At 41.2% G+C, this 25596-nt stretch overlaps 1 protein-coding gene across 2 annotated transcripts in view; it reads right to left on the bottom strand.

Annotated features, from left to right (window-relative positions):
* suclg2 (succinate-CoA ligase GDP-forming subunit beta) overlaps positions 1-25596 on the bottom strand; it is a 447524-nt gene that overhangs the window by 156085 nt on the left and 265843 nt on the right. For both annotated transcript variants that reach the window (XM_068051564.1, XM_068051563.1), the window contains exons 8-9: positions 21397-21558; positions 11232-11374 (exon numbers count right to left, since the gene is read on the bottom strand). In XM_068051564.1, the coding sequence (XP_067907665.1) occupies positions 11232-11374; positions 21397-21558 (305 nt within the window). The remainder of the gene's footprint in view (positions 1-11231; positions 11375-21396; positions 21559-25596) is intronic.

Genomic DNA, 25596 nt, shown 5'->3' with positions numbered 1-25596 from the left:
TCCTGTGGCGAATAACTCACCTCCGGATTCCCCAAAGCCTGTCCACTATCTACAAGGCGGCACAGTGGCGCAGTGGTTAGCACCGCAGCCTCACAGCTCCAGGGACCCGGGTTCGATTCCGGGTACTGCCTGTGTGGAGTTTGCAAGTTCTCCCTGTGTCTGCGTGGGTTTTCTCCGGGTGCTCCGGTTTCCTCCCACAAGCCAAAAGACTTGCAGGTTGATAGGTAAATTGGCCATTATAAATTGTCACTAGTATAGGTAGGTGGTAGGGAAATATAGGGACAGGTGGGGATGTTTGGTAGGAATATGGGATTAGTGTAGGATTAGTATAAATGGGTGGTTGATGTTCGGCACAGACTCGGTGGGCCGAAGGGCCTGTTTCAGTGCTGTATCTCTAATCTAAAAAAAAAAGGCACAAGTCAGGAGTGTGATGGAATACTCTCCACTTGCCTGGATGGGTACAGCTACAACAACTCTCACCATCCAGGACAAAGCAGCCCGCTTGATTGGCACCCCATCCACAAACATTCACTCCCTCCACCACCGACGCACAGTGGCAGCAGTGTTTACCATCTATAACATGCACTGCAGCAACACACCGAGGCACCTTAGACAGCACCTTCCAAACCCACGACCTCTACCAACTAGAAGAACAAGGGCAGCAAATACATGCGAACACCAACACCTGCAAGTTCCCCTCCAAGTCACACACCATCCTGACTTGGAACTATATCACCATTCCTTCACTGTCGCTGGCTCAAAATCCCAGGAACTCCCTTCCTAACAGCACTGTGGGTGTCCTTACTTCACATGGACTGAAGTGGTTCAAGAAGGCAGCTCACCACCACCTTCTCAAGGGCAATAAGGGATGAGCAATAAATGCTGGCCTAGCCAGTGACGCCCACATCCCATGAATGAATTTTTAAAAAATCAATAACTTAACACTTTAATTCGAAGAACTAAATTCTTAAACATTATGAAGATATAAACAATATTTAAATAGAAAAAATTAAGAGTCCTTGCAAATTTACAGTCCAATGTTGCTCCAAGTCCTCACAGGATGTTGCTCGCAGTTCTCACAGGATGTTGCTTTCCTTCTCCAGCGAATTTCAACAATTAGCGACTTGCAAAGACTTTCAACAGAATCAATCTGACTTTCGAGTTTTTGAGGGATAAAAGATGGTCACTGTTGAACTTCCCTTTCTTCAATTTAAATTACCAGAGATCTGTGTTTTGGCTTGACTTTTTCTTAGAATTTTGAGAGATAATAATAAACAGACTAAAATCCTATTCCTTCAGTTTAAATGGTAGAGAGCTCTTTTTTCAGGTGCTAACACCAGCTGTCCTCTGTGTCTGTGGCTTCTGTTAGAACAAACTGTCTTCCACTAATAAGCCAGTTCAAAACTGAACTGTTATAAATGTATCGCATGCGACTCATTCCCAGTGGTTGTTTCAATGATATCGAGAATGCACCCTTCTACAACTCCTGAGGCTTGTCGGCTCTTAAGGCAATACTGATCCCTTGCAAGCCTTAAAAGGTAAACCGCATATTCCCGTAAAAACTACAGGACCGTGACACAGTCCACAAAGAATTAAAATTCCCTTTTCTAGAATGGATTGCTTATACATTGTTATGTAATAGGATTTTGAGATGGCGGTCTTTTATAGAATTTTAATGACACAATGCTGTACATGGGAACCTAATCCAGAGTCTCACCATGTGTTTAGAACTCTATGAACCTCAATCATCTCAGTATTTTGAATTGCACTGCCACACCTGGAAGAACCTTCTAGAATTTGACACACACAGAGGGGAATGATATAAGAAAATGCTCGTTGACTGGTTTCTCTCCCAACTCTAGATTCCAACCTCTCTCTCTCTCGCATGATAACTTTGATGATGTTGTTTCTCATCAATGCTACTGTGGTCAGTACTCCATAGAAGTCTCCTCTCTCGCTCTTTCTAAGCTCCAAATATGCTCTCCAAGATGATCTTCATCTAAATCTTCAACGGAGAATCAAAGAATGATACAGCATAGAAGGCGGCCCTTTGGCCCATCACGCCTTTGTCAGCTGTTTGAAAGAGCTATCCAATTAGTCCCCCTCCTCTTCTCTTTCCCCATTACACTGTAAAATTCTCCCCATCAAGTATACATCTAACAGCCTTTGAAAAGTTATTACTGAATTTGCTTTCAGCTGTCAGGAAGTACATTCCAGATCAGAACAACTCACTATGTAAACAAAAATTCTCATGCCATCTCTTTCGCCAATTACCTTAAATCTGCTTCCTCTGTTGCAGGCACATCTGACTCCGGAAACTGTTTCTCTTTACTTACCCTATCAAAACCCTTCATGATTTTGAATGCCTCTATCAAATCTCCCCTAGCCTTCTCTGCACTGAGCAGACCACCACCAGTTTCTCATCTTTCCACGTAACTGAAGTCTTTCATCCCTAGTACCATTCTAGTAAACAGAAACAGAAAGCCTGCAAGGTCATCCACCTGAAAAGTTAACACTACTTTTCTCTCCACAGATGCTGGCTGACCTGCTGAGTATTACCAGCATTTTGTATCTTTGTTTCAGGTTTCCAGCATCTGCAGCATTTTGTTTTAGTACTATTCTGTTATACTTCATCTGCACCCTCTCTAAGGCCTTGACAACCTTCCTAAAGTGTAGTGCCCATAACTGGCCACACCAGATGGGGCTTAACTACTATTTTATAAAGTGTCATGCACACCCCCCATCTGCCAAGAATGAGGCATATTAATTATGTCATATGCACATTGATTTTAAACTGTTGCTGGAGCAAGGAAATGATTTGTTAAACAGATCAGCCGTGGCTGGTAAAAAACATTTTCATACTAACAGACGGTGCTTGGAGAGACAAAGGGCTATGCCCTGCTCCAATTTAACCCACAATGGACTTTGAGCACCAGGTATTGTGTGTAAGAAGAGACAATCCAGAGTTGGCTAAGACAAACAGACGTGGTCAGACCAGCTAGTCACATGACTAACCTGCTTGGCAACCTGGGTTCTTCTGAATTGTACAAAAGAATTTGAACAAAGAAAGACTGTTTGCTTCTAGAGTGAGAAGACCTCTCCTGTCTGCTCCCATTTCTTTCTCACAAGCCTCTGAACCCACAGAGGACACATGAACTTCAAGAGAGAAAATGTGTTCCTACATCGAACAAGTTTTAAGAATAATACTGGGCCCCAACGAAAAGCAAGACCTACCTACAATCAAGGACTTTACAGCAAGCTTGAAGAACAGTAACCAAAACCATCTTCAGATATTACCTCAAACTTTTCCACTTTATTTCTTCTGCTCTTTTTTGTCTCTATCTGCATGTCTGTATCGTGTATGCATGCTAGCATAGGTGCATTGCATATCCGTAGTCGTTAACTGAATCAGAGTTTAAGTTTAATAAAGTTCAAAGTTTTTTCTTCAAACCCAAGAAAACCTGTTTGGCCAGTTTTTTTGCCTTATAATTGAAAGTTAGTGAACAAGGATTCACTAAGGGGGAGCTAAACAAAAACGTGTGTTTAAAATTAAACCCTGATACAGTAAGACCAGGTGAAGGCTAAGAGGGAACCCTAGACCCCTTTCTCACCTGGTCGTAACCAAAGATTTGGCATAATTTCATTGCTTTTGTAATCTATGTCTCTATTTATAAAGCTAAGGCTCCCGTATGCTTTCTTAAAACTGCCTTCTCAAGTTGTTCTGCCACTTCAAAGATTTGTGTACACATAACCCCAAAATCACTGTTCCTCCATCCCCATTAAAATTGTACCACTCAGTTTATACTGCCTCTCCTCATTCTTCCTATCAAAATGAATCACTTCACACATCTCGGAGTTAAATTTCATCTGTCACGTGTCCGCCCATTTCACCAGTCCATCAATGCCCTCCTCAAGTACATTACTATCCTACTCACCATTTACTACATTTCTGAGCTTCATGTCACCTGCAAACTTGGAAATTATGCCTTGTAAACCCAAGTCTATGTCATTGATATATATCAAAAAGATCAGTGGTTCAAATACCGACACCTGGGGGACACCACTGCACACTGCACTTAAGTCTGAACAACAACCATTCAACATTACTCGCTTCTGTCTCTTCGCCAATTACGTATCCACATTGCCAACGTACCTTTAATACCATGGGCTTCTATTTTGCTAACAAGTCTTTCTATGGTACTTCATCAGATGTCTTCTGAAAGCCCATAAACAGAAAAATCAAATGCAACATCATCATCAACCCTCTCCATTAGTTCATCAAATAAGTCAAATCAAGTTAGTCAAACACAATTTGCCTTTAACAAACCCATGCTGGCTTTCAATTATTAATGCATATCTTTCCCAAGTGATGATTAATATTAACCCAGATTAGTGTCTCTAAAGGTTTCCCCACCATCAACATTAGGCTGACTGGCTTATATTTGCTGGATTTATCCTTCCCCTGTTTCTTTAACAGGGGTGCTAACATTTGTAATCCTCCAGTCCTCTGGCACCACTTCCATATCTAAGGAGGATTGGAAGATTGTGGTCAGAGCCTTCGTACATTCCACCCTAACTTCCTTCAGCAAGCTAGGAGGCATCCTATCCAGGCTGTGAGGCTCATCTGCTTTTGAGCGCTGCCAACCTTTTAAGTAGCTCATTATCTATTTTTAATCCTATCCAATCTCGGTACTACCTCCTCCTTTACTGTGACTTTGGCAGTGAAGTGGGACCAAAAGGGCAACATTAATAGATTTCGCAGTAGAATGCATTGATAATCTTAGAAGAAACACTAGTTGTGAGGGACTCATTGAAAGATTGGATACTTGACCATTATTTAGCATGCAAAATTAAAGCACATGGGATTAGGGGTAAGGTACTGATATGGATACAGAACTGGCTGGCAGACAGGAAACAAAGAGTAGGACTAAACGGGTCATTTTACGAGTGGCAAACAGGACAAGTGGGGTACCACAGGGATCAGTGCTAGGACCCCAGCTATTCACATCATATGTTAATGATATAGATGAGGGAATTACATGTAATATATACAAGTCTGCTGATGACACAAAGCTGGGTGGGAGTGTGAGCTGTGAGGAGGATGCAGAGAAGCTCCAGTGTGATTTGGATAGGTTGAGTCAGTGGGCAAATACATGGCAGATGCAGTATAATGTGGATAAACGTGAGGTTATCCACTTTGATGGCAAAAACAGAAAGGCAGATTACCTGAACGATGATAGATTGGAAAAGGGGGAGGTGCAGCGAGACCTGGGTGTCCTTGTGCACCTATCACTGAAAGAAAGCATGCAGGTGCAGCAGGCAGTTAAGAAGGCAAATGGTATGTCGGCCTTCATAGTGAAAGGATTCACATACAGCAGCAAGGATGTCTTGCTGCAATAATACAATGCCTTGGTGAGGCCACATCTGGAGTATTGTGTGCAGTTTTGGTCTCCTTATCTGAGGAAGGATGTTCTTGTTATGGAGGGAGTGCAGCGAAGGTTCACCAGACTGATTCCTGGGATGGCAGGACTGACGTATGAAGAGAGATTGGGTCGATTAGTATTGTATTCGCTAGAGTTTAGAAGAATGAGAGGGGATCTCATAGAAACCTACAAAATTCTAACAGGACTGCACAGACTAGATGCAGGAAGGATGTTCCCAATGGTGAGGGAGTCCAGAACCAGGGGTGATAGTCTAAGGATACGGGGTAAGCCATTTAGGACGGAGATGAGGAGAGATTTCTTCACCCAGAGAGTGGTGAACCTGTGGAATTCTCTACCACAGAAAGCAGTTGAGGCCAAATCATTAAATATATTCAAGAGTTAGATATAGTTCTAAAGGGATCAAGGGATACGGGGAGAAACACAGAAGATAGGAGCAGGAGTAGGCCATTCGGCCCTTCCAGCCTGCTTCACTATTCATTATGATCATGGCTGATCATCCAACTCAGTAGCCTGTCCCTGCTTTCATACCATATCTTGTGATCCCTTGAGACCCAAGAGCTATATCTAACTCCTTCTTGAAAACATACGATGTTTTGGCCTCAACTGCTTTTAGTGGTAGCAAATTCCACAGGCTCACCATTCTCTGGGTGAAGTAATTTCTCCTCATCTCAGTCCTGAAAGGTTTACCCTATATCCTTAGACTATGACCCCCAGTTCTGGACTCCCTCACCATCGGGAACATCCTTCCTGCATCTATCCAATCAAGTCCTGTTAGAATTTTAGGTTTCTATGAGATCCCCCCTCACTCTTCTGAACTCCAGCGAATATAATCCTAACGGACTCAATCTCTCCTCATATGTCAGTCCCACCATCCCAGGAATCAGTCTGATAAACCTTCGCTGCACTCCCTTTTTATAATACGGAGACTGGAACTGCTCACAGTACTCTAAGTATGGTGTTACGACCAGCTGAGCAAAGGGTCCAGGGGTTCCCTCTCAGCCTTTGCCTTTTCTAACTGTAGCAAGGTTTAATTTTAAAAACAGCGTGTTTTGGCTCCCCCCTCAGTGAATCCTTGTTCAATGCTTTCCAATTGTAGGGCAAAGAAATCAATCAGACAGGTTTCCTTAGATTTAAACAAGAAAGGTGGAAGTTTATTAGCCTTAAATTCTGATCTGGTTTACGACTGCGAATACGCGACATGACTTCGCTAGCATGCATACGTGATAAACACACACACAGATAAGACAGAAAAAGTAGGAAAAATAAAGGGGAAAAGTTTGAGGTAATAGCTGGGTGTATTTACAGTCCTTTGAGTTCAATGTGGAATCTTTGGTTGCCGGTAAGTCTTGCTGTTTGTTGGGGCCCAGTGCACACCTTAACTTGTTTTGATGTCGGGGTCTTTTCTCTCTTGAGGTTTAAGCGACTTCAGTGGGTCTGAATGCTTGTGAGAAAGCGAGAGAGAGCCATCCAGGAGAGAGGCTGTCTTGTTCCAGGTTCAGTTGCAATCTGCAGTCTGTTTTCAAACTGTCCTATGTCTAGTTCAAAAGCCTGGGCCAGCCTGTTGGTCATGTGACCAGCTGGTTTAATCACTCCTGCGTTTGTGGATTCTCCATCTTAGCAGACACTGGAATTTGAGCTTTCTTACACCTTCAATGTCTTGTGATCAAAATCCATTGGGTTAATTGGAACAGTGAGTAGTTGCTTTGTCACTCCAAGCATTGTCTCTTAGTATGCAAATGTCCTCCAGTCAAATGTCTGGTGATCTCTTTAAACCAGTCATTTCTTCACTCCAGCAACAGTTTAAAATTACTGTATTTGTTTATGGCATTCACGCTCGAGTGGTTAATTGTTTTTTGGCAGCTACATGAATGGAAACTCTGCTTCATGCTCGAGTGATTTAATTATTTATTGTTTAAAACTCTGGCTGCGTGAAAAGAGACTCTGCCGCCTTTATGGTTTTCCTGCGCTTTTTGCAATCGGATGCTTCCTGTAATGGCGCCGACGAACTGCCTGGGAGAGGAATCGGGTCTTCGAAGCTGGTTTTATTTTAACCAGTATTCCTCGACTATCGGCATAATGACTCACCCAATTTATTTGCAGTCTGATGTTCTGAGCTCTGTCTTCAATAGCTGGAGGTGAGTTCTTTTTCTGTCCACTGTTTGGACCAGTATTTCTCTTGAACTTTCTCCCTACTGGCTGTAGTAATGGTTATTTTCAGAACTGTTTTACTTGTGGTCTTCAAACCTAGACTTTGTCTTTTCACCACAGCTGCTACCATGTAATGTGTTCTTCATGTTGTCTGATGCAACATAAATGATATATGTGGAGTCCAGTTATGCTGAAGATCTCAAACAGGTTTATGATAGCTAAATTACTATATACAGTACAGAGCTAACTATCAGAACCTTCCTCCAGGTGTTATAGTTGCAGAGTGACCCCAACTTGTAGTCACATGACTACATCCTGGTACTGAGCTCATTAGCATACTAAGATCTTAAAGGAATATCACTCTTAAAGGCAATCATACAACAATAACCACTGATATGGACCCTTTTAGCCAAATGGCCAGTTTCTGTGCTGTAAATACTATGTAACCTGCTCCGCATTTTAATCTCTATATCTTTCATCATCCAGGAAGCTCTAGCTTTGGATGCCGTCACTTTCTCCCTCATGGGAAAGTCTCTAGTCTGTATCCAAAATATATCCTCTTTGAAGACCTCCCATTGTTCAGTTACTGTTTTAACTGCCAATCTTCAACTCCAATCCACCTGAGCTAGATCCCTTTTTAAATTAGACCTCTTGCAGTTGAGAATTATTTTCCAGAGCCTCAGAACTGTGGAACACATGAACTTCCTCAGTCTTTCAAAATCCAAGTTTGGCTTCATCTAATCCTTACTTTTTGATATACTTTTTTTTTTTTAAGAACACTGATTTTAACCTTGGTGCTGTCCTGTGCTGTGAATCTAAGCGCTCCACAACTTAGTTGGGGGTGGCAGCTAATTTTGATACTCAGATCTTCGGCACTATAATTAAGATGTTGTCATGCAGGCCCCCACCCACCAAGAATAAGGAATATTAATTTTGCCACATAAACATTAATTTTAAACTGTTACTGGAGTGAAGAAAGACCTGGTTAAAAAAAAACACAATGGATCCTTGGCTGGAGAGACAAAGGGGCTACTCCCTGCTCCAATAATCCACAAAGGACTTTTGATTACCAGACGTTGAGGGTGGAGGAGCTCGCATTCCAGGTTAACTGCTAAGATGGCCGAATACACAAACGGACGTGGTCACACCAGCTAGTCACATGTCTAACCTGCTGGGCATCTGAGTTTTTTTTGAATTTGCACTTGCCACAGAGGTTTTGAACTGGGAGAAAGCTGTTTGCTCCTGGACTGAAAAGACCTTGCATGGCTGGCTCACCACAGCCTCTCCTGTCTGCTTCCATCTCTTTCTCACAGAACTGAAACTCACTGAAGACACATGAACCCCAAGTGAGAAAAGTCTCCTACAGTGAACAAGGTTAAAGAATAATACTGGGCCCCAATAAAAAGCAAGATCAACCTACAAAAGGACTCTACAGCGAGCTCGAAGCACAGTAACAAAGAATACCTCCTCCGGTGATCGCCTCAAACTGTTCCACTATCTTTCCTTCTGCTCTTATCTGTCTCTATTTGCATGTGCGTATCGCGTATGCATGCTAGCGTGGAGCGCAGCATGTATCCACTGGTGTTAACCGAATTAGAATTTTTATTAAGTTTAATAAATTTAACTTTTCTTCTTTAAACCTAATAAAGCCCGTTTGTACTCATTTCTTTGCCTTATAATTGGAAAGTAGTGAACAAGGATTCACCAAGGGGGGGGGGGGGGGGGGGCAATACTATGATAGATATTCGTATTGTTACGACCAGGTGAGAAAGAGGTCCAGGGTTCCCTTTCAGCCTTCACCTGGTCTTACCATAAGAGGGTTTTATTTTTAACACACTTTTTTTTTAAGCTCCCTCTTAGTGAATCCTTGTTCATTAACTTTCAATTATAAGGCAAAGAAACTAGCCAAACAGGTTTTCTTAGGTTTAAAGAAAAAACGTTGAACTTTATTAAACTTAAACTCAGTTAATGTCTACGGATACATGACACTACCATGCTAGCATGCATACGCACTACAGACATTCAGATATAGACAGAAAAGAGCAGAAGAAATAAAATGGAAAGGTTTGGGGCAATATCTGAAGATGGTGTTGGTCACTGTTCCTTGCTTGCTTTTCACTGGGGCCCAGTATTCTTCTTAAACCTTGTTCGATGTAGGAGACCTTTCTCTCGAAGTTCATGTGTCCTCTGTGGGTTCAGAGACTTGTGAGAAAAAGATGGAAGCAGACAGGAGAGGTCTTCTTACTCCAGGAGCACACAACTCAAAAAATCCCAGGTTGCCAAGCAGGTTAATCATGTGACTAGTTGGTCTGACCATGTCTCTTTGTGGATTGTCTTAGCCAACTCTAGAATGTCTCTTCTTACACACAATACCTGGTGCTCAAAGTCCATTGTGGGTTAAGTTGGAGCAGGGAATTGCCCTTTGTCTCTCCAAGCACTGTCTGTTAGTATGCAAATGTTTTTTCCAGCTACAGCTGAACTGTTTAACAAGTCATTTCCTCGCTCCAGCAACAGTTTGAAATCAATGTTCATATGGCAAAATTAACATGCCTCATTCCTGGCAGATGCGGGGTGGTGGGTCTGCATGATACTTATCTATTAGTGAAGGTTAGTGTGCATAAGGTCAAGTAGGATATTCTCTCATATTGGCTTCCTCACCATCTGACAGAACTATCTTCCTCATCAAGAAGAATGAACAGAATGAAAGGTCATCATCCCTTTCATATTGTTAACACAGTTACTGTGCTATTGCTAATACGTACAAAGCAGTTATTTATTTGATGCCTTATCCCTCTAATGTAAATATTAGCTCCATTGTATAACCTTAATGACCATAATTTTGAAGTTTTCCTTTTTTAAACAAACCTACTGTGTTAACTGAACGCTATTAAAAATAATTAAAAAGGTTTGGCTGATTTGCAACTGTATAATATTTCAGGGAAGGTATTTATAGACAGTGGTTGTTACTGCAGGGATTTCAAGCCATGTAATGCATCTGCTTTAATGAAAATCACTTCAATTGCTACTGAGTTTAGTAAAAACATTTCAATGTTTTTGCAATTTGTAGCTCAATTTAACTTATCCGCTAAAAATTGCAAGCAAGGCAAACATATGAAAATGCAAACAGTGAGAAAAGCAAGAAAACCAGGAATGGCAGACATTAAAGATGATTATTGTAACATGAATATTAAAGAAAGTGTAGTAGCTTCATTCTAACAGTGAAGTTTGGTGAATATCACAGATAAGCTGTGTGGATTCACATTTGCATTTGATTTCCCCTGTTGGTATTAAGCAGAATCTCTGCAGATGGTTAGCATTTTCCCAATTTGCAAATAAGCAATATGTGAATAAATAAATTTATAGATGTACAGTTTTGTGGCTGGAGTACAAAGTTATATAGATAATTGCAGATCATTGGTGCTCAAAAAATATGCTTGCAATAATCATTGAACTTAGTGCCTACGTATTGATATTTTCAACACAAATGTGTACATAACTAAAATCTCATTTAAACTTAAATTATTTATAAACCTTAAACTCGAAAAAGAAATATCAATACTAAAACACTTACTATTCTATTCCATTCCTCTTCCCGCGCAACGTGTTGCAAAACTTGTGTTTACAGATATATCATCTTACCCTAGGATCTGCAGTAAGCAGCTTAAAGGCCTGGTACACCTGATTCTCTTGTACACCACCACCCAGATCAAGAAAGTTTGCTGGTTTTCCTCCATGAAGATCAATGATATCGCATGTTGCCATGGCAAGGCCAGCTCCATTAACTGTTTATAAGGGAGACATCATCTTTTACAATCTTACAAGATATCATCTTATAATACACCAGGGATAAAAATACAGAAAAGACATTAAAAGACTCGTAAGTTCTGAACAGTTCTACGTGCAAACTTTCAGTTTTAACAGCAGTGGCTACACAAGGAGCCTTACATGAAAGATGGAACAAGATGACTTATTGGGCTCATACTGTTGCTACGGTTAAACACAATGCAACCCTATTCAGCCTTCACCAACAATTCAGAAGGACTTATTTGACTGAGAGGTAGATCTAATGGCTACCCTTCCTTTCTTCAACCCTAATTAACGGAAATGCATTTTCACTTTAAAACAATGAAAATTTGAGAAAATATAGCATGACAGTGGCGCAGTGGTTAGCACTGCAGCCTCACAGCTCCAGCGACCTGGGTTCAATTCTGGGTACTGCCTGTGTGGAGTTTGCAAGTTCTCCCTGTGTCTGCGTGGGTTTCCTCCGGGTGCTCCGGTTTCCTCCCACATGCCAAAGACTTGCAGATTGATAGGTAAATTGGCCATTATAAATTTCCCCTAGTATAGGTAGGTGGTAGGGAAATATAGGGACAGGTGGGGATGTGGTAGGAATATGGAATTAGTGTAGGATTAGTATAAAATGGGTGGTTGATGGTCGGCACAGACTCGGTGGGCCGAAGGGCCTGTTTCAGTGCTGTATCTCTAAACTAAACTAAAACTAAACTAAATAGCTTACTTGGAAACAAAGAATTGACCATACAAAAAGGGATTCTGCAGTTTTATTAATATATACATTCCTGCTGCAGTCAATGGTCTAGAAATATGATCATCACCATGTTTAGGCCTCCGAAGCTTTCAATATGGCAGGCAGGAAGTGCAAGCTCATAGTAAGCATGCCATATTGCTGTAGGCAACTCCACTGGCATTAGGACTGCACACTGGAATTGTGTTAAGAGCCGAATATCTTATTTAAATTAGTTTCCTGCAGTTCCAGCAGGATGTGTTTGCGATTTTGTTATGCCCCAGTGCATGACTCGCTCGCCCAGCAATATGTGGCACTAACCAGCAGGAAGGACCCCTCACCAGTGCCATTGAAAAGGATCAAGTGCTTTGTGCCCATATGCAGAAAGATCTGGACAACATCCAAACTTGGGCTGACTAAGTGGAAACTAACATTCGTGCCACGCAACTAACAAAGATTCGCTCTTGTTGGAGGCAGTCAAACAACCTCCCCTTGAAATTCAACAGTATTTACCATCATTGAATCCTCCACCATCAATATCCTGAGGATCACCATTGATTAGAAACTGAACTGGAGCAGCCACATCAATACTGTGCCTAAGAGAGCAGGTCAGAGGCTGGGAATTCAGTGATCAGTAACTCACCTCCTGATGCCCCAAAGCCTTTCCATCATCTATAAGGCACAAGTCAGAAGTGTGATGGAATATTCTCCACTTGTCATGAGTGAGTGCAGCTCCAACAATACAAGAAGTGAGACACCCATCCAGGACGAAGCAATCCACTAGCTTAAACATTCACTCCCTCTAGCACCAGTGCAACGTGGCTGCAGTGTGTACCATCTACAAGATGCACTGCAGCAGCTCACCAAGGCTTCCTCCCAAACTGGCGACCTCTACCACCTAGAAGGACAAGGACAGCATGGAAACATTAGCATTTCTAAGTTCCACTTCAAGTTCCTTCACTGTCACTGGGTCAAAATCCTGGAATTCCTTTTCAATAGTACTGTGGGAGTACTTTCACCCATAAACTGTTGCGGCTCAAGAGACTTACCATCAACTTTGCAAGGGCAACTAGGGATGGGCATTAAATGCTGGCCTTGCTGGTGATGCCCACATCCCATGAATGAATAGAAATAAATAATATTGTAGGTTAGTTTGCTGGTTTGTCATTTCAAGCTGTTAGTTGATTTCTGGATGTTTCTTGGTACATTTTATCACACTGGAAATTTTACAGATGATGATTTAGGTTGGTATAAAAACAAAAAATGCTGGAAATACTCAGCAGATCTGGCAGCATTTGTGGAGAGAGAAGCAGAGTTAATGTTTCAGGTCAGTGATCTTTCATCAGGAACGTTAACTCTGCTTCTCTCTCCACAGATGCTGCCAGACCTGCTGAGTATTCCCAACATTTTTTGTTTTTAGTTCAGATTTCCAGCATCTGCAGTATTTTGCTTTTATTTTAAGATTTTGCTGGGGTTGCACAATTGTTGTTTGCCTTCTAGATAGTTTGACAGCAGTCACAGGTGGCGTCATAGTGCTCCCTTCAGAGCTGGAGGATGAGGCAGGGCAGCAAGGAAAACTGAAGAGAGCAGGAGCAACTGCCACAAAATGAAGGCAGAGAGGGTACAGCACAGGAGGCCATTTCCACAGAGGGTATTCAGGGAGCTCTTTCTACTTTGCCTTAACTGAGCAGCAATATCTCGGGTGCCTTCACTTCATCAAGGAGGCTGTCACCTGCTACAGCCAAAAATACACACCAGGGCATGGACTGTACTGCCTATGGCTGTCAAGGTCACCATAGTTTTGATCTTTCATGCCACAGGATGCTTTCAGGTTGCAGCAGGTGACATCAGTGACATCTCCCAGTTCACATTCCACTGATATATTACCAATGCTCATTACACCAGAAAAAAACACCTAATCTCCTTCCCTATGGATAGGATGAAGCAGGATGAGAGAGCACTAGGCTTTGCCCGCACAGAAGGCACCCCAGTGTCCAAAGCAGCTGTTAAATTCTCTGAACTGACACTGGATGAACGGTTCCTTTTCCGCAAAAAAAGAGAAAATGCTTAGATTATGATCTAGCTCCCACCACAATGAAGAATACAGCAACATCATATATCATAAGCAAAGATAACTATGCTTACATTTATTTACTGATGGGTACTTTCACCAAATGTAATGTTATGTAAATCTCAGCTGGTAGATCTACGGATCAAACAATTTATTTGGTTCTGTAGACTTCTCTAATTCTAAGTATGACATAATGTTCAGCATCTGAGGGTTTTACAGAATTACTTTAAACTTGTGATAAGAAAGACTGTCATTTAACACGCATGTGGTTAAACAGTAGACACCAAACCACATAAAATATTAAAAATAGAAGTGTGATTTGCAATTTAATACCTATTTGCTCTGCACTACCAGGAATGGTAGCATAGTGGTTATGTTACTGGACTAGTAATAATCCGGATTCCTGAGATCAAAAACCACCATGGCAGGTGGGGAGTTTAAATTTAGTTAATTAAATAAAAAATCTGGAATAAAAAGTAACGGGAACTGTGTAATTCCTGGACTGTTGTAAAAACTCTTGGGTTAAGGATGACATTTCCTTCCTTAGTCTGGCCGAGCTACAACTCCAGATCCACAGCAATATGAGTTGACTCTTAATTGGCCTCTGAAATGGCCCAGCAAGGCACTCAGTTTTCAAGAAAGCAACTCACCACCTCTTTAAGGGCAATAAGAATGGGCAACAATGGGCTTTGCCAGTGATACCCAAATCCTGTGAATGAGTCAAAAAAAAGCACAACCTAGCTAATTTGTGATCCACTCCTTTCGAACGAGATCTGCAGTGCATGTAATGTCCCACTCTTATTAACCATGCATGTGTGGAGCTGCATTCATTGAAAGCTTACTGAAAACTGAAATCCTTATCAGCAATTCAAGAATACATAACAAGTCACACTAAACATCAAACAAGTGAAACAGGCCTATCCATGAAGGTCAGAAAGAGAAAAGTATTTTTTAGTGCAACAAAAAGAGCTTTAAAATATGGCTGCAAAAATTTAACTAAAAGACTTGGTTATGGTGGGTAAATAGGCTGTACTTGGATATATTTGACTTATTGATTTTCCAGTCAACTGTTCTTTTACTGTTTGGTACTCACCAAAGCCTTTGACCTCGTCAGCAGACGTGGTCTCTTCAGACTACTAGAAAAGATCGGATGTCCACCAAAGCTACTAAGTATCATCACCTCATTCCATGACAATATGAAAGGCACAATTCAACATGGTGGCTCCTCATCAGAGCCCTTTCCTATCCTGAGTGGTGTGAAACAGGGCTGTGTTCTCGCACCCACACTTTTTGGGATTTTCTTCTCCCTGCTGCTTTCACATGCGTTCAAATCCTCTGAAGAAGGAATTTTCCTCCACACAAGATCAGGGGGCAGGTTGTTCAACCTTGCCCGCCTAAGAGCGAAGTCCAAAGTACGGAAAGTCCTCATCAGAGAACTCCTCTTTGCTGACGATGCTGCTTTAACATCTCACACTGAAGAATGCCTGCAGAGTCTCATCGACAGGTTTGCGTCTGCCTGCAATGAATTTGGCCTAACCATCAGCCTCAAGAAAACGAACATCATGGGGCAGGATGTCAGAAATGCTCCATCCATCAATATTGGCGACCACGCTCTGGAAGTGGTTCAAGAGTTCACCTACCTAGGCTCAACTATCACCAGTAACCTGTCTCTAGATGCAGAAATCAACAAGCGCATGGGTAAGGCTTCCACTGCTATGTTCAGACTGGCCAAGAGAGTGTGGGAAAATGGCGCACTGACACGGAACACAAAAGTCCGAGTGTATCAGGCCTGTGTCCTCAGTACCTTGCTCTACGGCAGCGAGGCCTGGACAACGTATGCCAGCCAAGAGCGACGTCTCAATTCATTCCATCTTCGCTGCCTTCGGAGAATACTTGGCATCAGGTGGCAGGACTATATCTCCAACACAGAAGTCCTTGAAGCGGCCAACATCCCCAGCTTATACACACTACTGAGTCAGCGGCGCTTGAGATGGCTTGGCCATGTGAGCCGCATGGAAGATGGCAGGATCCCCAAAGACACATTGTACAGCGAGCTCGCCACTGGTATCAGACCCACCGGCCGTCCATGTCTCCGTTATAAAGACGTCTGCAAACGCGACATGAAATCGTGTGACATTGATCACAAGTCGTGGGAGTCAGTTGCCAGCATTCGCCAGAGCTGGCGGGCAGCCATAAAGACAGGGCTAAATTGTGGCGAGTCGAAGAGACTTAGTAGTTGGCAGGAAAAAAGACAGAGGCGCAAGGGGAGAGCCAACTGTGCAACAGCCCCAACAAACAAATTTCTCTGCAGCACCTGTGGAAGAGCCTGTCACTCCAGAATTGGCCTTTATAGCCACTCCAGGCGCTGCTTCACAAACCACTGACCACCTCCAGGCGCGTATCCATTGTCTCTCGAGATAAGGAGGCCCGAAAGAACTAAAGACATCTCCTTTGGCCAACTTTAACACAAAATTGCTGCTTCTCATTATTCTTAGTAACTTAATGGGAGTTTGCAGAACACATCTATATAGAATTATAGAATGGTTACAGCACAGCAGAAAGCCATTTGGCCCATCGTATCTGTGCTGGATCTTTGCACGAGCAACTCAGCTAGTCCCACTCCCCTGCCCTTTCCCCATAGCACTGCAATTCATTGCTCTTCAGGTGTTTATCCAATTCCCTTTTGAAAGCCACGATTGACTCTGCCTCCGCCACACTCTCAGGTAGTGCACTCCAGATCCTAACACCAGCTGCATAAAAAAAATTTCATGTCAACGCTTCTTCTTTTGCCATTCACCTCATATCAGTGTCCGCTGGTTCTTGACCCTTCCAACAATATGAACTGTTTCGCTCCATCTAGGCCTTTCATGATTTTGAGCACCCCTATCAAATCATCTCTCAACCTTCTCTTTTCGATGGAGAACAACCACAGCTTCTTCAATCAATCCACATAACTGAAGTCCCTCATCCCTGGAACCATTCTCGCAAATCTTTTCTGCACCATTTCTAAAGGGTGTCACTGAGAAATCACTGATATTTGCTCCCTTTTTGTGACTAGTGAACAGAAATGGCCTTTCAAGCTTTACTTTATAACAAATATTCCTGTCATCTATGAATGAACTATAGACCAGAGTATTACAACCAGTTGAGAAAGATGTCTAGGAGTCCCTCTCAGCCTTCACCTGGTCTTACTTTAACAGGGTTTAATTTTTAAACACATTGTGTTTTTACCTCCCACTTGGTGAATCCTTGTTCACTGCTTTCCAATTACAAGGCAAAGAAACCAGCATAACAGGCTTTCTTAGATTTAAAGAAGAAAAGTTGAAATTTATTAAACAAACTGTAATTCAGTTAACACCTACAGGTACACGACGCGCCCATGCTAGCATGTATACATGATACACACATGCAAATAGAGACAGAAAAGAACAGAATAAAAATAAAGTGGAAAAGGTTGAGGCTATATCTGAAGAGTTGTTGTTAAGGTTCTTCGAGCTCACTGTAGAGTCCCTGATTGTAGGTAGATCTTGCTTTTCGTTGGGGCCCAGTATTCTTCTTAAACCTTGTTCGCTGTAGGAGACTTTTCTCTCTTGGGGTTCATGTGTCTTCAGTGGATTCAGAGGGTTGTGAGAAAGAGATGGGAGCAGGCAGACCGGAGAGGCTGTGGTGAGCCCGCCAGGAGAGATCTTCTCAGCCCAGGAACATTCTGCTTTCTGTCCAAACTGTGCAAATTCAAAAAACTCAGGTTGCCCAGCAGGTTAGTCATGTAACTAGCTGGTTTGACCATGTCCATTTGTGTATTCAGCCATCTTAGCAGTCAACCTGGAATGCGAGCTCCCTCACCTTCAATGTCTGGTGATCAAAAGTCCATTGTGGGTTGAATGTGTCAGGGAATAGCTGCTTTGATTTCCAAACACTGTCTGTTAATATGCAAATGTCTTTTCCAGTCACAGCTGATCTGTTTAACATGTCCTTTCTTCACTCCAGTAAGTTTAAAATTAATGTTCATGGCAAAATTAATGTGCCTTATTCTTGGCAGGTGGGGGAGGAGCATGACAAGAGCCTATCCCTGAAAATTAAGCACCCTCAATAACCTTCATGTTAGGTTTACGTCAGAAATTGTTTGTGACCACTGAGGCAAAATAAATGTTGTAATTTAAGAACTTAGTTTAACTGTAACCTTTACAAATCTAATTATTCTTGTTTCTATATAAGAACATTTTTTAATCAATGTTTTTCATATTTCATGCTTTTAGCACTAAAAAATATCTAAGTATTTCACATAGTAGCGTTACGACCGATGATGAAGGAGTGCACTGTCTTTCTCTAGTTCCACTTTCCAGGGGTCACAACATATATGTAAATGTTTTACCCAGTTACCGATACGGCCAATTATCTACTTCATGCTTTTCCTGTTATATATTAATTACCTAGGCCTTGGTGTACAGGGCACAATTTCAACATCCCCGAAACAAATAAAAAAAAATAAAAATAAAAAAAAGTTTGCAGAGGATACAAAACATGGAAGCATTGAGAACTGTGAGGAGGATAGTGTAGAACTCCAAAAGGACATAGATAGACAAGTTCGTGGAATGGGCAGACAGGTCACAGATGAAGTTCATTGTCGAGAAACATGAAGTGATTCATTTTGGTAGGAAGAACATGGAGACAATATAGAATAAAAGGGTACAATTCAAAAGGGGGTGCAGGAGCAGAGGGACCTGGGTGTATAAGTGCATAAGTCATTGAAGGTGGCAGGACAGATTAAGAGAGTGGTTAATAAAGCATACAGTATCCTGGGCTTTATTAATAGGCACATAGAGTACAAGAGCAAGGAAGTTACGTTGAACTTGTATAAGACATTAGTTTGGCTTCAGCTGGAGTATTATGTCCTGTTTTGGGCACCGCAATTTAGGGAAAAGACATGAGGGCATTGGAGAGAGTACAGAAGAGATTCACGAGAATGGGTCCAGGGATGAGGAATTTCAGTTATGAAGCTAGATTGGAGAAGTTAGCACGGTTTTCCATGGAGAAGAGAGGGCTGAGAGGTGATTTGATAGAGGTACTCAAAATCATGAGGGGTCTGGACAGAGCAGATAGAGAGAAACTGTTACCACTAGTGAAAGGATCGAGAACAAGAGGGCACAGATTTAAAGTATTTGGTAAGAGAAGCAAAAGTGACATGAGGAAAAAATTTTTCATGCAGAGAGTGGTTAAAGTCTCGAATGCACTGCCTGAGAATATGGTGGAGGAAGGTTCAATTGAAGCATGGCACTGTATCAAACATCTTTTGAAAGTCCATGTACACCACATCAACAGCATTGCCCTCATCAACCCTCTCTGCTACCTCTTCAAAAGTCTCCAGTAAGTTAGTTAAACATGATTTTCCTTAAGAAATCCATGCTGGCTTTCCTTAATTAGCCCGCATTTGTCCACGTGACTATTAATTTTGTCCCGAATTATTTATTTATTATTTATTTTTTTTAGATGTTTCTGCACCGCTGAAGTTAAACTGACTGACCTGTAATTTGCTGGGCTTATCTTTACACACGTTTTTGAACAAGGGTATAATGTTTGCAATTCTCCAGTCCTCCATCTCCAAGTCTAAAGACAACTGAAAAATTATGGCCAGTTCCTCTGCGATTTCCACCCTCATTTCCCTCAGTACCCTTGGATTCATCTCATCCAGTCCTAGTGCTTTATCCACTTTAAGTACAGACAGCCTATCTAATACATCCTCGGTATCAATTTTAAACCACTTTAGTGTCTGAATTACCTCCTTTTCACCATTGCCTGGACTGCATCTTCTTCCTTGGTAAAGACAGATGCAAAATATTCATTTAATACCTCAGCTATGCCCTCTGCCTCCATGTGTAAATCACATGTCACTTCTCTGTAAACAACTCCAATAGTCCGCAAGGCTCCTGCTGCTTACTTAGCTTAAGATATGTGACTTCCATTGTTTGCTTTTAAACAAAGTCCGAAGTGTTCTTCCAGTGACCCATTTTTAAATAAAAAACAAGTTCAGCAACTCTAGTATTTCCACCGTCTTCTGAACACATGTCCATCAAAAAATATAAAATATGGAAGCACCTTCACAACAGTAGAGGATGTTGGAAAGCAGGCAAAAGGAAGAAAGGAAGTAGCAAGGCAAAGGGGTTTATGGTAGAAATCCCAGAGGGTAGGGCAAAGACAGCTGCAAGTTCTGCCACCAAGTGATAGGCACAGGAAGGAAGGGCTATACAGGAGTCAAGACTCGGAAGACAGTAGGGGGTGAGCTGGGACACAGAGCTTGAAGAGTTTGCAAAAGGAGACAGCAATGAGGCCATAAATGAATTTGTAAATGAGAATAAGAATTTTATATTTGATTCAAAGGGAACCAGTTGTGTTCAGTGAGGATAGAACCTAAGAATGTGAGAAATAGAAGCTGGAGTCGGCAATTTAACCCTTCGGGCCTGCTCCACCATTCAGCAAGATCCTGGCTGATGATCTACCTCAATTCACCTTTGGCACTATCCCCATATCCTTTAATTCCCTTAGTGCTCAAAAATCTATTGCCATCTGTTTTGAATGTACTCAACGAAGCATAGGAATAACAGGTGAGTGAAGCATAGTTCAGGTATTGAAGTTGTGGATGAGTTGGAGTCTGTATAAGGAATTTGGGAGATGCTTGTGCGGGGTAATTCAAGAAATCAAGTTTTGAGATAACAAAAGTAAGAATAAGGGTTTCAGTAATGAAGGGGCTGAGGTGGGACAAGGCAGGCTATGTTGCAGAGATAGGAGTATGACCTTTTTAGTGATGCTAAGATATGGCAGTTTGAACCTTAGTTCAGGATTGAACAGGGCATAGAGATTGATTGGCTCAAACAGAATGAACAGTTAAGTAGGGGGATAGAATTGAGAGCACGGATCTGTATTTTTTTGCAAAAAATCAAAAAAGATGCCTTTGGTCTTTCCAGTGTTCAACTGGAGGACATTATGACAACAACTCAACAAGTTTGAAATTCATACTGACTAAAAATGAAATTCAACTGACAAACAAGATTTTACACTAATGAGGAAAATTCTAGCTGCTTTCAAAAATATTCTACAATTGCTTCTGGGTACATTAACAGAGAATCTTGCTATTTAATACAGCAAACAAATATGACATTTTCCACTGAAATAAAAATTCTTGACAACTATTTAACTTACAAACTCATTCCACTTACCAAAGCAAGCAATATTTCCATCCATTCCAATGTATTTGAGGTCATACTTTGCGGCTTCACTTTCCACGGGATCACTTTCTGATGTGTCATCCTGAGAAAAAATTTCCTTCTGTCTGAATTCTGCATTGTCATCAAAGTTGATTTTGGCATCGAAGCAAACAACTGAAAGGCCAGGACAGGAATGAGTTTAAAAATAACATTTATAAATTATTTGACAAAAGCACTTCAAAATTCAAATTTATCAGTCCCACGTGAACAACATTTTTCTGCAAGGAGTTAAAAGGCTACATGTTTTGATCCCAACAGAAAATAGAAACTAAAGCTGCACAAACCATCTCAAAAATCTTGATTCAATTTAAAACACAAGTCAAAAAGTCTACTCAATCTACCTGAAAATGTCCATGATCATGATATAGAATAAAAAGTACTTCAATAGCTAACATAATGAGAAATCTTAAGATACCTTTATATTAATAATGTAACAATGTACTATTCGGCAACAGTTGGCATTCACATGATTAACAGACAATATCAAAATATAGCAGGGGAATTCTTTGTTTCTATACATTGCCAACAATAAAGGTATCCTACAAGTTATATGATTCACAGTTCAAAACATTGATTTTTGGTATTTGAGTGGAACTTCTAGGAATCTCATTTATAAAAAAAAAGGCAAAATTATGGATCCTATATTTTCTAACATAAAATCGTAGAATAGTTACAGCACAGGAGGTGGCCATTCTGCCTGTCTGGTCCATGCCAGCTCTCTGCAAGAGCAACTCAGCTCGTCTCACTCCATTGCCCTTTCCTCGTAACCCTGCAAATTTTCGCTCTTCAGGTGCTTATCTAATTATCATTTGAAAGCCACAATTGTACCTGCCTCCACCACACTCTCAGGTAGTGCATTCCAAATCCTAACCACTTGTTGTGTAAAAAGATTTTTTCATGTTGCCATAGGTTCTTTTGTCAATCACCTTATATTGGTTCCTCTGGTTCTTGACCCTTCCATCAATGGGAAAAGATTCTCTCTAGCTACTCTGCCTAGACCCCTTATGCTTTTGAACATTTCTATCAAATCTCCTCTCAACCGTCTCTTCTCTAAGGAGAATAATTTGGATGCAGTTTAGGCCCGAATGAAATTGAAGCATTTGGCTTTTTCATCCAATTTTTCAAAGTTGCCTTTTTTGCATTGCTCTAAATACAGATTTGGACTTGTGCAGGGTACAGAAAAGGGCGTGTAAGTGAAATTTAAAGCAATAGGAACAATTAAAGGGCAGTGTCGAAATACAGTGACAAAAATTCTGGAAAGGCTCAAAAGATATCTGAATCCAGTAGTAGCCTGTGTCAAAGCTAGAAGGGAAATAGACTTACAAATAAGGCGAAAATAAAAGGAAACCCAAGGCAAAGGCATGCATCCCCATGCAAATGATGGCATATTGCTTTGTCCCAACCCCATCTTTGATGACCGCTGAAATGAAGCATCAGCTGATTGAGAGGAGTGAAGCCCTCTTTGCCACTCCATTGCACCAACCCCACAGGTCAGTACTGCCATGTGCCTGTAGAGTTGGAAGCAAGTTGGGGACTAAAATTTTAAGGAGGGTCTTAAGGGAGGAGAGGCTAAAATTTATGAAGAGTGAGGGATGTGGGGGTCAGCCAGGAGGGTGTTGGTGTAATGGAGAAGCAAATTAAATAATCAAACATCCAGCATTACCATCAGTGGGACAGCCAGCATTGCGGCAAGTGGGAATCCTAAGCAATCTGGCTGTATCATCAAGCGTTCTAATGCAGAAGGCTTTGTCTAGACCCCTGTTAAATATATTCACTCAAAACTGCAGACAAATATATATGTGAAATAGGTGTATATTGCATTGTTATGTTATATTGTTTATTACAAAGACTAATTGGATCAACAGCAATCAAAAATTAACAATGCATATAAGAACTTAAGATACCTAGAAGGACAATGCTGCAGGACAGCAATAATTAAACACAAAATCTATTCAAGTCAGCTGCTTGAGAAGTATGCAAATTGGAGCATTCACTTAGGCACAATGAAATAGCCCTCAAGGACAGAAATTGGGCATTCATGAGGTAAACTACTGCAATTGAACATAGTATTTAGCACTACAGAGAACCCACTAAATTACAGTCACCCCAGGGACAGGCATAAGCCTGTTTTTATTTGCAGATGTCCTTACTTATAAAATGGTCATCATTATGTACTGTAAAATGGAGAGTTCTTTACCCAGCAACCACAGTGGCAGAGAAACTGCTTTATCCCTGGCATAGAGCAGTGCAGCATTCAATCCCATTCATAGAGTAGTTTCTCTGCTGCTAAGGATGCTGAGTAAAGAGCTTGCTATGCCACAAAAGCTGTTTCCTTCACAAAAAATGCTATTGCCTAACACATACGCTGACCTCACAAGAAATTTGGCTAGAAGCAAAGCAGGTTGCAAGGGGAAGTGCCAGTGATCCTGACTCAGTCTAAGTTCCAGATACAGCAGCTTTGCAACTGACCTGAGTTTTATGTTCTGAAAAGGTGTTGCTGCAATGAAAGATATCTGTAGTTCGTAATTTGAGAGTGACTGTGCTTTCAGAGTGCCTCATGTATATTTTATCATGTAAATTATTTGGGGGGGTCTCAATATTTTTTTTGATGTCCATTTTTGGGAGTGTCCATTTATACATGTTTCACTGCAGTTACAGTAACATTCTTTATTGCACAATTTAACAAATTCAGTTGGAAAAAAGTTAAATTCGGCTGCTGCCTACTTGAACCAACTCTATTTGCAAGCGTCAAAGAAAGTTAATGAAATCAGTGTTATATGCTAAAACAAAACATTCAGCACATTACACAGCCTTCTCAGATAGATTCAGTTCAACAACCTTTCTTCGCTAAGTGGGCCTCTTACACCAGTTACCTCAAAACTAGTTACACAAACCTAAGAATTGACCCCAGCACTACAACGCCCACATAATTCGACTGGCTCATTACATATTCATTTGTCTGGAGCGGTCAGCAATTTCTATACCCACAGGACTCTTATTAACCTCCTACCCCCTACCAAACTCCACGGACCCACCGAACCACTACCCCATAAAACTCTATTTTTCACCATGCTTGCAAATCTCCACATATAGGAAATAGTGATTTATTTTTGTGGAGCATTGACATATATCAAAACATACTGTACATTTTCACCAGGTACATGAACTAGGTTTGATATATTACACAGGTGGTGAAGCTTGAAATATGCCCTCTAGTTTGCACCATAGCAATGAAAATTTTCATTTTGCAAGAACCTTTATTTTTAAATCCCAGCCAAAACAATTACTGTAAATTTAAAGTTTAATGTTTCTACTAGAAAACAGATGGTAATTTATATTCTCTAAGAAACATTTTCATCTTCTTGTGCAACACAAGACCACTGTTTCTCTGTTCATACAGCACAAAGTGCAGCTAATATATGAAAGTTCCTTCCAATGCAATCCAGACCAGCGGATCATTGCCATAATTATAAATTGCACATGACTTTTACTGATTTGCAACTCCAATCCTTTCATTTTCCAAACAATAACATTCAATTCTCATTCGTCCCCTTTACCAGGGATGTCCATACCTGAAGGAAGTTTATTCACTAGTTCACGCATACCCCTCAGGTATTAGAACAAGACACCAATCTGTTTTTTAATGCTTTGCTATTCAATTGTTCCTCCATTTAACAGTCTTTCAGTTATTCCCTTCTAAAATATATTACATTTAAGTTGTGACATGATTTTATATTTCTTCTCTAAGCCACCATCCAATAGCAAATGACAAATCTTCGTAATGTCTTAATACAAGAAAGAATTCGACAACAATTCAGGTCTGCTGCTGGCTAACTGCCTCTAAATATATAAATGGCAGACCGCTGGCCCCACTCCCTCAAAATGGTTATTAAAGCATTCATGCTTACAGCCCTGTGCTAGCCTACTGTCCACTCCAAGTTACCGCTGGAAAAAATGGTCCTACCGGAGCAATACAGCGCTGGTTAAAAAAAAAAAGGGGTAAATACAGCCTCATCAGGTCCCTGCTGAACAACAAATTTAGCAACGGTCCGCTCAGGGGTCGTTCTGTGCTCCTACCTGTTACTACTGGATGCTCAATCTGGTCCCATCAGAACATTCATCCTGCACCTCCCAGCTCCAGATAGGAAAAAA

The sequence above is a fragment of the Heterodontus francisci genome, chromosome 19 (assembly GCF_036365525.1).
Source record: "Heterodontus francisci isolate sHetFra1 chromosome 19, sHetFra1.hap1, whole genome shotgun sequence".
Taxonomy (NCBI): Eukaryota; Metazoa; Chordata; class Chondrichthyes; order Heterodontiformes; family Heterodontidae; genus Heterodontus; species Heterodontus francisci.
The sequence above is the reverse complement of the archived record's forward strand: the minus strand, read 5'-3'. Positions and strand labels throughout refer to the sequence as shown.